Genomic DNA, 13,079 nt, shown 5'->3' on the forward strand with positions numbered 1-13,079 from the left:
TGAACTGCCTTCTGCACGTAAAAAAATGGTAAAAGTACTTCAGCACTAACACAATTGGGGTTTTGGTCACTGGTACCACAGGCAGATGATTCCATCTTGGATATCCTGGCCAGAAAGGGGCTGTCAGGGTTGCATCCTTCCTTCCGCTTCCTCTTCTTCTGCGCCTTCCTCTTCCCTCTGCAAGCAGATGCTGGAACTTTGAAATAAAAGCAGAAAATGCTGGAAATACTCAGTAGGTCAGGCAGCCTCTCAACCTGAGACGTTAACATTGTTTCTCTCTCCATGGACGCTGCCAGACCTGCTGAGTATTTCCAGCATTTTCTGTCTTCTCAGAGGCCTTTCTTTATCATCCGAAGCCTTGGAAGTGTCCAGCAGCACTCCCTGCACACTTTTAAAACTTTTAATATCCATTGTACCAAGCCACTACTTCAACAAAATACAAAAAAAAGTCCAAAAGCTTAAATCCAGACTTACCTGAAAGATGTGTGTATCCCTTTATGAAGCGCTGACAGCGTCTCTGCAGGGCTGCTTCACGCACGCTTTTCTGTGTGTGCTTAGGACCCAGCGTTAAACAGAGCGAGAATATCTAAATTTGTATACATGGCGTCGTCAGGCGTTGCACGCCGACTGACGTCACAATCTGCTCATTTACATTTCAGGGGCCAGCGCTGTCCTTACTAAAATGGCGGCCACCATGTCTTGCGCCAGAGGCGGCCGGAAGCGAGGCGGCCACCACTTTTTTCCCAATAAACCAGCGTTAAAGGCCAGCGCTCAGGTAAGGAATTTCTAGGCCCGAAACTTTTAAAGCCAAAACTAAGCTGTGCCAAATGGAAGAGATTTGATGATGCTTCCCACTCCCCTTTATCAAACACCTCCACGCAGCTAAATGTTAACAGAAAAACACACCCGCGTTTGTTAGTGTTTCTCTGTGTGGAGGTATTGCCTTTAATGAGAAACTATCACAGACCTGACTCCTGACAGGTGTAATCCTAAACTGTCTCACTGCAGTGTGGTTTAAGTTGCGTCTGCTGGAAAACTGTTGTAAAGAGTCTGGGAGGAACAAAATGGAAGCATGACCATATATGGGTTAGAGGGGCCACAGTGTCACTGATTGGCTGAGGGTGGATGCTGTCGTGGTCATGTGGATACTGCATGGAGTTGGAGGTATAGAAAGAACCACCTTAAGGGGGAAGGTCAGAACAGGATAAAGAATTGGACAGCTTCATCACATGGTCGCCTGTTCTCTAAAGGATTGGGTAATATCCACCTTTTGTACGCTGCCTTGTTACTGTGTGTAACTAATTGTACTGTAATCATTACAAGTATTGATGCCACCGTATTGGATGTCATCTCGAACTGATTTACACCTGGTGACTTGGTAATGATGGTCATACAGTAGAAATGGTTTTACAAGCTCTGAGGGAGCGATCGTGCAGCTTGAGCTCGGCATCGCTGGTGTATGTGCTGTGCGCACTGATGCACGAATGGGGTGACCTCACCAGCTCATGCATGGTTACATCAATTGGCTCATTAACTGCCACTTGGACCATCAAGACTGTACTGTTGGGTGCCAAGCAGCCAATGAAGGCCTGTTGGTTGCCCACTGTGCACTAGGCAACCCTTCAGGTGGCAACGGGGAGAAGACGGGGACATCAGGCAAGGGGGCATTGGTACAGGGACAGGGCATGGGGCCAGTGGGCGTAGGGCCAGAGGGCTGGTGTGCCTTAAAAATTACAGGTACTTTATATTGAATTACGTAGAATTTACAGCAGAGAAACAGGCCGTTTGGCCCAACTGATCTTTAATGATCTGTTTTTATGCTCCACACGAGCCCCCTCCCATCTTACTTCATCTCCCCCTCTCAGCATATTCCTTTCTCACTCATGTACTTATCTAGCTTCCCCTTTAAGGCATCAATGCAGTTCGCCTCAACTACTCAATGTGGTAGTTCCACATTCTCACCACTCTCTGGGCAAAGACGTTTCTCCTGAATTCCTTATTGGATTTATTAGTGACTGTTATATTTATGGCCCCTAGTTTTGAACTCCCCACAAGTAGAAACATCTTCTCCATGTCTACCCGATCAAACCCTTTCCTAATCTTAAAGACCTCTATCAGATCACCTCTCAGCCTTCTCTTTACTGGGGAAAAGAGCCCCAGCCTGTTCAGTCTTTCCTGATAGTTATAACCTCTCAGTTATGGTGTGGTTCTTGTGAATCTTTATTGCACCTTCTCCAGTGCCTCTATCCTATTGCATGGTCCTACTGTCTTAGAGCCTGCTTTCTGCTACAAACAGTAGTCCTAGAAATCTCTCCAACTCCCAGCCTCTTTCTGCCGTTTTCCCTCCTTCTCTTGAACCTCTCCCTCTTTTGCTCAGTTGGCTGGGGGAAAGTCTCCTCCCACTCCAGTTGCAATGACCTTTTAAAGGGAAGGTTTGGAAAGGGGCCATAACCTTACTCTGGGATCAGGGCCCTCATTAGCCTGTGGCTGACATACCGGCCCTCAATCACCCTGCTACAATACTTTTTATAATATGGAGACCAGAACTGTGCCCAGTGCTCCGAGTGTCTCTAACCAAGGGTCTATACAAGTTTAACAGAACTTCTCTGCTTTTCATTTCTATTCCTCTAGGATCTAAAACCCCCAGTTTTTTATGAAAGCCTTCCATTGGTGTCCATGCCCGCCACGTGCACTTGCTTGCTGCGCCCTTTGCACTGGCTGCCTGTGTTGGGGGCTACGATTTCCCTCTGTGCCTGTTTGATCAGCTCCTGCGTGGTACTAAAATATTTTGACCTTTTTCACTGGTGCATTAGATTATAGCTGGGTCTTATTGAGTATGTTTCAGTTAAGTCCTGGAATAAATGCATTGACTTACTCAGCCTGCACAGAAAATGCTTTGCACTGGGGCAAACGTTGCTGGGTGTATCAAAATCGGGCGAAAACAGAGCATAAAAGAGTTGACCAGAGTTAGTGGGCACTTGTTCATTCTTCGTTATTAACCAATGATAAAGAGCAATAATTACGAAGAGTGTAATTGAATATGTTGCTGGTATAGATTTCTGTTCATTAAGGTGCTCTGCATTTTTACAAAGCTATTTGTGTGATCGAAAATCATTTGTTGTTCTTATCACTGTGTAATATTCAGTAGTACCAATGAATAAATCTAATAATCCGGTACTCTTTTCATTAATTTAGCTCTCCGATCTGCTCAAAGGTCCCCTCCAGAGAGACGAATCCATCGCACTACCACTTCCTACACTGGTCCCTTCACAACCTCAGCACTGACCGCGAGCAAAGAAAATCTCCCAGTGCTGAATACGAGAATCATCTGCCCAGGTACCCAGCATCCTGACACAGGAGAGAGGTTGCAGAAATGGGAAAGAATGCAGTAGAAAGCTTATTAAACCAGTAGTATCAGGACTACCTATATTTTCCTCCATTGGTGCATAATTGAGTAGGTCCCATGGTGCAGAAGCTGAGGTTCAGGGGTTTGTGACCTTCCGTCTGGACAGAGGTTAAACCCTCAAACATGCATCATGAGTGGCTTTAGAAATCACTTCAAAAATCTCAGGCACAGGGACACAACAACTTGCATTTATATAGCACCTTTAACACAGTTAAATGTCCCGCGGCATTTCTTGGGAGTATTGCCAAACAAAATTTGACACCGAGCCACATAAGGAGATCTCAGGATAGGTGACCAAAACCTTAGCCAAAATGGTAGGTTTTAAGTAGCAACTTAAAGGAGGAGAGAGAGACGGAGAAGTTTAGAGAGGGAATTCCAGAGCTTAGGGCCCATACAGCTGAAGGCACGGCCGCCAATGGTGGAGCTGTGGAAATTGGGGATGCGCAAGAGGCCAGAATTGGAGGAGTGCAGAGATCTCGGAGGGTTGTAGGGCTGGAGGAGGTTACAGAGATAGGGAGGGGCGAGGCCATGGAGGGATTTGAAAATAAGGATGAGAATTAAAAAATTGAGCTGTTGCCGGACTGGGAGCCAATGTAAGTCAGCGAGCACAGGGGTGATGGGTGAGCGGGACTTGGTGTGAGTTAAATGGGCTGTGGAAGGCCACTTGGCCCTTCTTAGTTCATCCATCCAAAGGAACCTTGCAGTCTCTCCCATTACCCCCTTCCCCCACCCATCTATTGCTCTATTGCAGCAACCATTTGTGTGTTAAATGATTCCAAGGGTTTTCATCTCTATCTCAGAATTGATTCCATGTGTTGATCACTCTTTGTGTAATGAAGAACTTCCTGGTATCAATCCTAAATTTGCCTTTTGCTAGTTGGCTCCCATGTCCCCTTGTCCTGCTCTCGCAATTTAATCTAAAGTCATTTTCCAGAGATGCAGCTTTTCCGTACTGCTTACAGTTTTAGATTTCTAAAGCAAGGGACGCTTGGTCCCTTGTTGTGCGCAGGCAGTCTTGGATTAGTTTTTAATTATGCTTCAGAATTGAACACACCATTAAGACTGGTTGTTTTGAATATAATGGGTCTGGTGAAGCTGAAGGCTGATGCATTGAGTAGCCTCACTCCTTACACTCTGTCCAGCAAGTTCCTGCTGCTTCACCGTGGAGTTTACGGTGGAATTTTGGTCACACCCCTCAGTGCCCAGCGGGCTGGTTTCTATGCACCAAAATGCCCTCTTTTAATTTGATCTCCCATCTCTAAATTCATGCATGGGCACAGAGCTGTGCAGCCTCAAATATGTAAGCAACAAAGTTGATTTCTGGGCTACTTTCTCTACTTCTAATGTTATGCTAATTTCATTCTGTGTTACATCTTGAGAATTTTAATCGCTGGATGAAGCTTCTATCAAGGAGGTTGCGATCTAGAGGGATTTTTTTCTAACTTGCAATGTCAGCCCTAAGCTCTGGAATTCCCTCCCTGAGCCTCTCCACCTCTCTCTCCTTTAAGACACTCCTTAAAACCTACCTCTTCGGCCACCCTTTTGGTCACCTGTCCTAATATCTCCGTATGTGGCTCGATGTCAATTTTTGTTTGCTAGCACTCCTGTGAAGGGCCTTGGGACATTTTACTACGTTACAGACACCATATAAATTGTTGTTGTTAGTTTCTTTAATTGATTTCTGCTGAGGCGGCTCGTATTGTTATCCCACATAGCCTAGCACTTTTAGGGAATTATAGTCTGGGGCGCACTGAGAAGAGATTGTTGCTAGGGAATGGGTTTTCCGATCACATGCTCCAGGTGCGGAGCTTCTTCCGCTTGGGAGCGAATATCAGGAAACTGTGACTGTGATGTCCTGTGCATAATGTGCATAATACTATAACCAATGTAAAGCATAGCTCCACCACCCCCCCCCCAATCTACCACAGCCTCAGAAGACTAGCAACCATTTATTCCTAATCCCGTAATGGCCTCTTTTGAGTGAGGTTACCCACTTAATGACCATTAGTGTACACCTGTGGGACATTTTGTGCTGTGGACTTTGCCCACAGAGAATTGGGTGGAAATTGTCTGCATTTTAGGTAGGCCCTTTAAAGCTGCCAGAGAGAGGATACGTTGAGCCCAAAGCTGCTGGTGAAAGAACGGTGCCCTTGCCCATCTCCTCTTCTTCCCCTCACACACTCCCTCCTATACCAAGCTATTTAGTTCAGCTTTATCTTTTATTCTTATTGAATAGCTCTCTTCCCTGTTTAAAGCCTCCGTCATGGACACCATGGCCTTATTCTGGATGGGAGGATAGGCTGAAACCTCCCTCGAGATGCCCTTTCTGTCCACCCTGATCACATTCAGTCAGCTAGGTGTGTGCAGGAGTGAGTCACGTCAGCTCTCTTCTGAATGCTGTTTCTCTCTCCTTCCCTTGGCCTCCACCTTTTCCAGCCAGCCTGACCAAAATCCAAGAGCTTGTGTGTCGAGAATCTCCAAGACCAACCTGGCTTCTACATCCCCCTTGACACAGGATGCTAATGTAGTGACCACTATACTACCAGGTCACTTAGTCAATTGTAAAGGCTGATGTTAACACCTAATGCACTACAAGGTAAAGGGGAGGCCGCCCACTGTCAGCACAAACCAGGGAATCGAGCACAGAGATCAGCCAGGCTCTGCTTTTTCACTGATTAATTTTAACAGAGTGAATATTGACACCACTGTGTCAGCCAATGTGTTGGAGATGAGGCGGGAGTCGTGGCTTTCACTTACAGAGTTTCCGAACTCATGACCGAAACTACAGCAAACAGAGTCTCCCGAGTACAGCAGGATTATTTCTCCAGCAAAATGCAGTGAGTGGAAGATAGTTACATAACACAAATTAGGTGCATAATATCAATCCCAGTCACTTACAGCAGTGCGGCCTCCAGGCGTGATTGATGGGGAATTACCCAATCATCTCCATTCTGGCGGTGCGAGTTAGGATCTGGGCAGCAGAGCTTTGGATGAGTTGAAATTTATGGAGGTTGGAAGATGGGAGGCCGGCCAGGAGAGCGATGGGATAGTTGAGTCTAGAGGTGACAAAGGCCTGGATGAAGGTTTCAGCAGTGGCTGCATATAGTGACACCACTATTCCTGGCCAGAATGGAGATGATTGGGTAATTCAACCGTCAATCACGTCTGGACATCTTGTGGTCTGTATGCAGCCTAATTTTAATGACCTGTGCATCAGGCTTGTTGACCTCTGTATCCGATTCTTTGATCTGTGCTACCATCGAGCAAGGCTCTGTGTCAAGAACCTTGCCTGGCAAAATTTAGCTGTATAGGTTTTGACGTAATAAAGACTCACTACGCACTTGGTTGTACATAAAGCAAGGCTTTAATCGACTTGTAACAAAACATGGAGGTCCAGTTAGTAGTCACTAGCTTCCTGTTTCCAGATTGTCTCTGGTCAAGGTGGGCCCACGCCCGAGTATTTATACTCCTCGGACAGCGCCCTCAGCTGGCCGTTCAGTAGTACTTCGAGTTACTTCTTGTAGAAGTTGAGATTTATGACAGGTTTCTTGCTACCGAACAATATATGTGTGTATTAACACAGGTTTACGAGCTGGACTTGCTGCCTCCATCGCTGGAAGTTCGATCATCAGCAAAATGTTACTAGCCAACATCGATCCTTTTGGAGCAACGCCTTTCATTGACCCTGATCCAGACTCACTGTAAGAAGTGTTCTTTGTTATACCAATCTTAATAGTTACTGATCTTTATACACATATTAATTGTATTATTGTTGTAAAATTGCCAGATACATTTTTTTTGTAAAGTTACTGTTAATGGGTGAATATGTGCTAGCATATTGTAAGAATGCATTAATGTTTTTTAACAAAAGATATATGTTTTTTTTAATTCCAGAGACGGTTATACTGAAAAGTGTGTTATGAACAATTATTTTGGAATTGGATTAGATGCAAAGATCTCCTTGGAATTTAATAACAAGCGTGAGGAGCACCCTGAGAAATGCAGGTATCTACATAGCTTTCAACTTTTTTTACATTGGGAAATCAAGGTGAGGGGCCATGGCTCGTAATGCAGAACACTACACTACAGAGTAAAACTATAAAATCAGGCATAAAAACAGAAAATGCTGGAAATACTCAGCAGGTCAGGCAGCAACTGTGGAGAGAGAAACAGAGTTAACGTTTCAGGTCGATGATCTTTCATCAGAACTGGAAGAAGTTAGAGATTTAACCGTTTATAAGCAAGCATCCCATCCAGGAAGGAGAGGAAAGAACAAAAGGGCTGTGATAGGGTGGAGGGCAGGAGAGATTAAATGACAAAAAGGATGATGGTGCAGACAATTACTTACTATAATAATATTGATAACGTAGAGAAAAAAGTTTGTAATGGAGAGAGTTTAGGCGCTGGATGCCAGAGGAAGGCCACCCATTAGCTGGCAAGCTTTACCTTGGACCTCATGCAGAACTGCAAGAGGATTGCTAAGAGAACCTGCCCAGACAGGAGAGCAGCACTCAACATGCGAGCCTCATGGAGATAAGAGAGTTGTTGAGCGGAAAAATAATGTTTAGCATAAAAAAGAAAACCGAGCTCCTTGTAGGTAGATTTACCAATGGAGGAGATGCGGGAATTCCATTTGAAGGGGAGATAGTGAGGCCAAGGACATCAGGGGATGCAAAAGGATTGAGTATCAAGCCATAAAAATTAAGCGACATTGGCTGTTGATGGACTTGAGAGACATGAATAAACTGTGTCTTTGAAGAATTGGAAGAGTCAGATGATGATCTATCAATTTCAGCACAAATGAAACGAAGCTATGTATCATGAAACCCAGAACCTTGCTAGTGATGCGCACGGATTATATCATCGGGGCTGGAGTTTTGTAGCCCGCTCTCCACTGCCATGCTCACAACTGGTGAGGCTTAGTGTTAGGGAGCAGAGTCTCGCAAAAATACTCCCAGTATGGCGGAGAGAGATGAACCTCATTAATACAGTGGAAGCTACCAGAAAGCCTCAGTGCAACATTTTAACCAATCTGTTTGAAATCAGTATAAGAACATAAGAAATAGGAGCAGGAGTCGGCCATTTGGCCTTTTGAGCCTGCTCTGCCATTCAGCAAGATCATGGCTGATCTCCTACCTCAACTCCACCTTCCCGCACTATCCCCATATTCCTTAATTCCCTTAGTTCCCAAAAATTTATCGACCTCTGTCTTGAATATACTCAACGACTGAGCCTCCACAGCCCTCTGGGGTAGAGAATTCCAAAGATTCACCACCCTCTGAGTGAAGAAATTTCTCCTCATCTCAGCCCTAAATGGCCGACCTCTTATTCTGAGACTATGATCCTGTGTTCTAGATTCCCCAGCCAGGGGAAACATTTTCTCAGCATTAACCCTGTCAAACCCCTTAAGAATTTTATAAGTTTCAATTAGATCACCTCTCATTCTTCTAAACACTAAGGAATATAGGCCTAGTCGACTCAATCTCTCCTCATAGGGCATTCTTCTCATCCCAGGAATCAGTCTGGTGAACCTTTGTTGCACTCCCTCTAAGGCCAGTATGTCTTTCCTTAGGTAAGGAGACCAGAACTGTACACAATACTCCAGGTGTGACCTCACCAATGCCCTGTATAATTGTAGTAAGACTTCTTGGCCTAGAAATTAGGTTTGCCTCCGCCAGGGCTTTTGCGCCCGAAATTTTGCGCCCGCGATAATTGCCGCTGCGCCCGCCAAAAATTCAGCTGCCCCGCGCCCAGACGGCTGCGGGCGCTAATGGAGGGTTTCAGCGCCTCGCTATGGGCGCTGAATGCAGGTTTGCGGCGTTAATCCCCTGCTGCGGCACCCGATGCGGTGCGGCAGGCTGGGGTACTGCAGGCCTCCTCCTTCTGTTAAGGAGGAGCTGCCTGCAGCCGACCGCTGACCGGTCGATTCGCCCGACAAATGAGCCCGGCACCTCGGAGAAGTGCCGGGCTCGCGGGCCACACACATCAGTGCCGCGGGGGGGTGGTGGAGGAGTCCGGGGAGGGAGGTGCGGGCAGGCGGCCGCCGGGAAAGCGGCCGGCCGCCGCTCCACCTTAATGCGCCGGCGCTACGTGCTGCAACATCCCGTTGAACAATCGTTGGTTGCGGCTGCCACGGGCGAGGCGGCCGCAACTGAATTTGGGCGTCCGGCCGCGTTACCACGGCAACCGGGACGCTGCGCACACCGATGACGTCATCGGTGCCGGCGCAGCGCTACCGGCTAACGCCGATGGTAGGGCCCAACGCAATTTCGATCGCGGCTATAATTCCGGCGCAAGGCCCTCTAACGCCTCTAATTGGGCGCTAACCCCACCGAATTTCTAGGCCCTTTACTCTTATACTCTAATCCCTTTGTAACAAAAGCTAACATACCATTTGCTTTCCTAATTGCTTGCTGTACCTGCATGTTAACTTTCACTGATTCATGTACAAGGACACCCAGGTCCCTCTGAACACCAGCATTTCCCAGTCTCACCATTCAAAAAATATTCTGCTTTTTTGTTTTTCTGACCAAAGTGGATAACTTAACACTTCCCCACATTGTATTCCATTTGCCATCTTCTTGCCCACTCAGTCAACATCTTTGCGTCCTCCTCACAGCTTACTTTCCCACCTTTCACAGTGAAAAAAATTTACAATGCCATCAGACCTTTTCCGAATGATGAATAATGTCCTCCACGCTCACTAAAAGAAATACAATCGGTAGAACTGAAAATAGCTGACACACCATAGCCTTCATAAAATTCTGCATTGATACAGAGGAATCAATAATTTTTTGACCTGAGATCAATGGTCAGTTAGTGGCAATGCCTATTTTGTTTCATATGTGGCCACAAAAATAAAGTATGAAATATTAGTGAAACTGTGCCTTTCTGAATATTTTCTCAATTTTTTTGTTTAGAAGCCGGACCAAGAATATGATGTGGTATGGTGTGCTTGGCACCAAAGAGTTACTCCAGCGAACCTATAAGAACTTAGAACAAAAGGTGCAACTTGAGGTAATGCTTTGTACCTTCCACAGTGTTAAACCAGTCAAACCACAGCAAGACCCTGTCCATTCAAGTGATACAATCACATTAAAAAGTCATGAAATCCCTTTAATAACGAATGCACTTGTAAAATGTGGGTGTCATTATCAGGGGAGTTTTACCTGAAGAGTTCTCTCAATAACTAACTGCGTTGGGACTGTTTAAAAGTTCAGTGTGACAAAGTTTGTGGTTTGTAATGCCAGGCATTTGTGTTCCAATACCTGAAACTGTTGGAATTAAGATAGTATTGTTACCTTTATTCTCCTTCGTTTTCAGGTCCTCTCCATATATCATTGGTTTTGCCCCCCAAGTCAGCATTCTAAACATGAGAAGTTGTGCTCCTGTCCCTTTAAGAATTGCATGAGAACTCTCCAGGCAGTAATCACAATATCTAATGTGGCTTCCTCCCATGCATATATTTCCTGTTCAGCATCGCACCTGCTCAGCTCTATTCTCCAGTTTGTGGTAACTGTTCATTCCAGTCCTCTGTTCCTGGTGAAAAGTTTCAAAGGCACCTTCCGTTGTTTTATTATTCTATTGACGGGCAGGAAGAGGCCAGCTGGTCCATCAAGCCTGCCCCGCCCCGCGATGACTGAAGCTTTATGATTATACTCTTCCTTACCACCCCACCCTGTAGCCATGTCATTGTCTGGGAGAGGCAAAAAAGCAACGAAAAAACTCATGGCCAATAAACAAAAAAGTACTCTGGAAAATTTCCTTTTCCGACCCCCTCTGGTGAGCGAAACCAGTCCAGGAGATCACATGGATTGAGTGTTATCTATAAAGACACTTACCTTCTATATGAGGCGATCTCTGCCCCTGTCAAGAATCGGTTCAGCCCCCTCTTGAAGGCAATACTATCAGAGATGCAGCCTTTTAGATTTGGCATTAAATCGAAGTCTTGTCTGCCTGTTCAGGTGGATGTAAAAGATACCATGGCACTAATGGAAGAAAAGCCAGGAGCTGTCCTGGCCAGCATTCCTCTCTCAATCAACACCGCCAAAAACCAGGTCATCCAATTCATCCAATTGCTGTTTGTAGGATCTTGTTGTGTGAAAATTGCCGTTGGGTTTGCAATGGCTATACTTCAAAGTAAAACACTTTTAAGTCAAAGGAAGAAGCTTATTAAGTCAAAGGAGGAAGCTTATAAAGTTGCCAGAAAAAGCGGTCAGCCTGAGGATTGGGATCTTTTTGGAAATCAGCAAAGGGGGACCAAGAAATTGATAAAGAAAGGGAGAATGGAATATGAGCACAAACTAGCGAAAAATATAAAAACAGATTGTAAAGGCTTCTATGGGTATGTGAAAAGGAAAAGACTGGCGAAGGTAAATGTAGGTCTTTTACAGTCAGAGACGGGAGAATTTATAATGGGGAATGAGGAAATGGCAGAGAAATTAAATAAATACTTTGTTTCTGTCTTCACAGAGGAAGACACAAAAACCCTTCCAGAAATACAAGAAAACCAAGGGTGTGGCGAGAATGAGGAACTTAAAGAAATTATTATTAGTAAAAAAACTACTAGCAAAATTAATGGGCCTATAAGTTGATAAATCTCAAGGACCGGATGACCTACATCCTAGGGTTTTGAAAGAGGTGGCCATTAGAATAGTGGACGCATTGGTTGTCATCTTCCAAAATTCTATAGATTCTGGAACGGTTCCTGCAGATTGGAGGATAGCAAATGTAACCCCGCTATTTAAGAAAGGAGGGAGAGAGAAAACGGGGAACTACAGACCTGTTAGCCTCACATCAGTAGTTGGGAAAATGCTGGAATCTATTATAAAGGATGCAATAACTGGGAACTTAGAAACTAATAGTAAGATTGGGCAGAGTCAACATGGATTTATGACAGGGAAATCCTTTTTGACAAACCTATTGGAGTTCTTTGAGGATGTAACTAGTGGAGTAGACAAAGGGGAACCGGTAGATGTGGTGTATCTGGATTTTCAGAAGGCCTTCGATAAGGCCCCACACAGGAGGTTGGTGAACAAAATTAGGGCACATGGAATTGGGGGTAATATACTAGCATGGATTGAGAATTGGTTAACAGACAGAAAACAAAGAGTAGGGATAAACGGGTCTTTTTCAGGATGGCAGGCTGTGATTAGTGGGGTACCGCAAGGATCGGTGCTTGGGCCCCAGCTATTCACAATCTATATCAATGATTTGGATGAGGGGACTAAAGGTAACATTTCCAAATTTTTTGATGTTACAAAGCTAGGTGGCAGTGTCAGTTGCGAAGAGGATGTGAAGAAGCTTCAAGAGGATCTCGACAGGCTCAGTGAGTGGGCAAGAACATGGCAGATGGAATATAATGTGGATAAATGTGAAGTTATCCACTTTGGTAGAAAAAACAGAAAGGCAGAGTATTTTCTAAATGGTGAAAGATTGGGGAATGCAGATGTTCAAAGGGACCTGGTTGTCCTTGTACATGAGTCACTGAAAGTGAATGTGCAGGTGCAGCAAGCCATTAGGAAGGCAAATGGTATGCTGGCCTTCATTACAAGAGGATTTGAGTGCAGGAGTAAAGAGGTCTTACTCCAATTATATATGACCTTGGTGAGACCACACCTGGAGTAATGTGTACAATTTTGGTCTCCTTACCTAAGGAAGGATATACTTGCCA

At 45.1% G+C, this 13,079-nt stretch overlaps 1 protein-coding gene across 4 annotated transcripts in view; it reads left to right on the forward strand.

Moving 5' to 3' along the window:
- Window positions 1–13,079, forward strand: part of dgkh (diacylglycerol kinase, eta) — a 532,784-nt gene that overhangs the window by 434,720 nt on the left and 84,985 nt on the right. For all 4 annotated transcript variants that reach the window (XM_086006091.1, XM_086006092.1, XM_086006093.1 and 1 more), the window contains 4 exons: window positions 3,196–3,336; window positions 6,990–7,107; window positions 7,301–7,411; window positions 10,327–10,423. In XM_086006091.1, the coding sequence (XP_085862217.1) occupies window positions 3,196–3,336; window positions 6,990–7,107; window positions 7,301–7,411; window positions 10,327–10,423 (467 nt within the window). The remainder of the gene's footprint in view (window positions 1–3,195; window positions 3,337–6,989; window positions 7,108–7,300; window positions 7,412–10,326; window positions 10,424–13,079) is intronic.

This window comes from Somniosus microcephalus, chromosome 14 (assembly GCF_052327205.1).
Source record: "Somniosus microcephalus isolate GS21.2 chromosome 14, FLI_Smic_1.0, whole genome shotgun sequence".
NCBI lineage: Eukaryota > Metazoa > Chordata > Chondrichthyes > Squaliformes > Somniosidae > Somniosus > Somniosus microcephalus.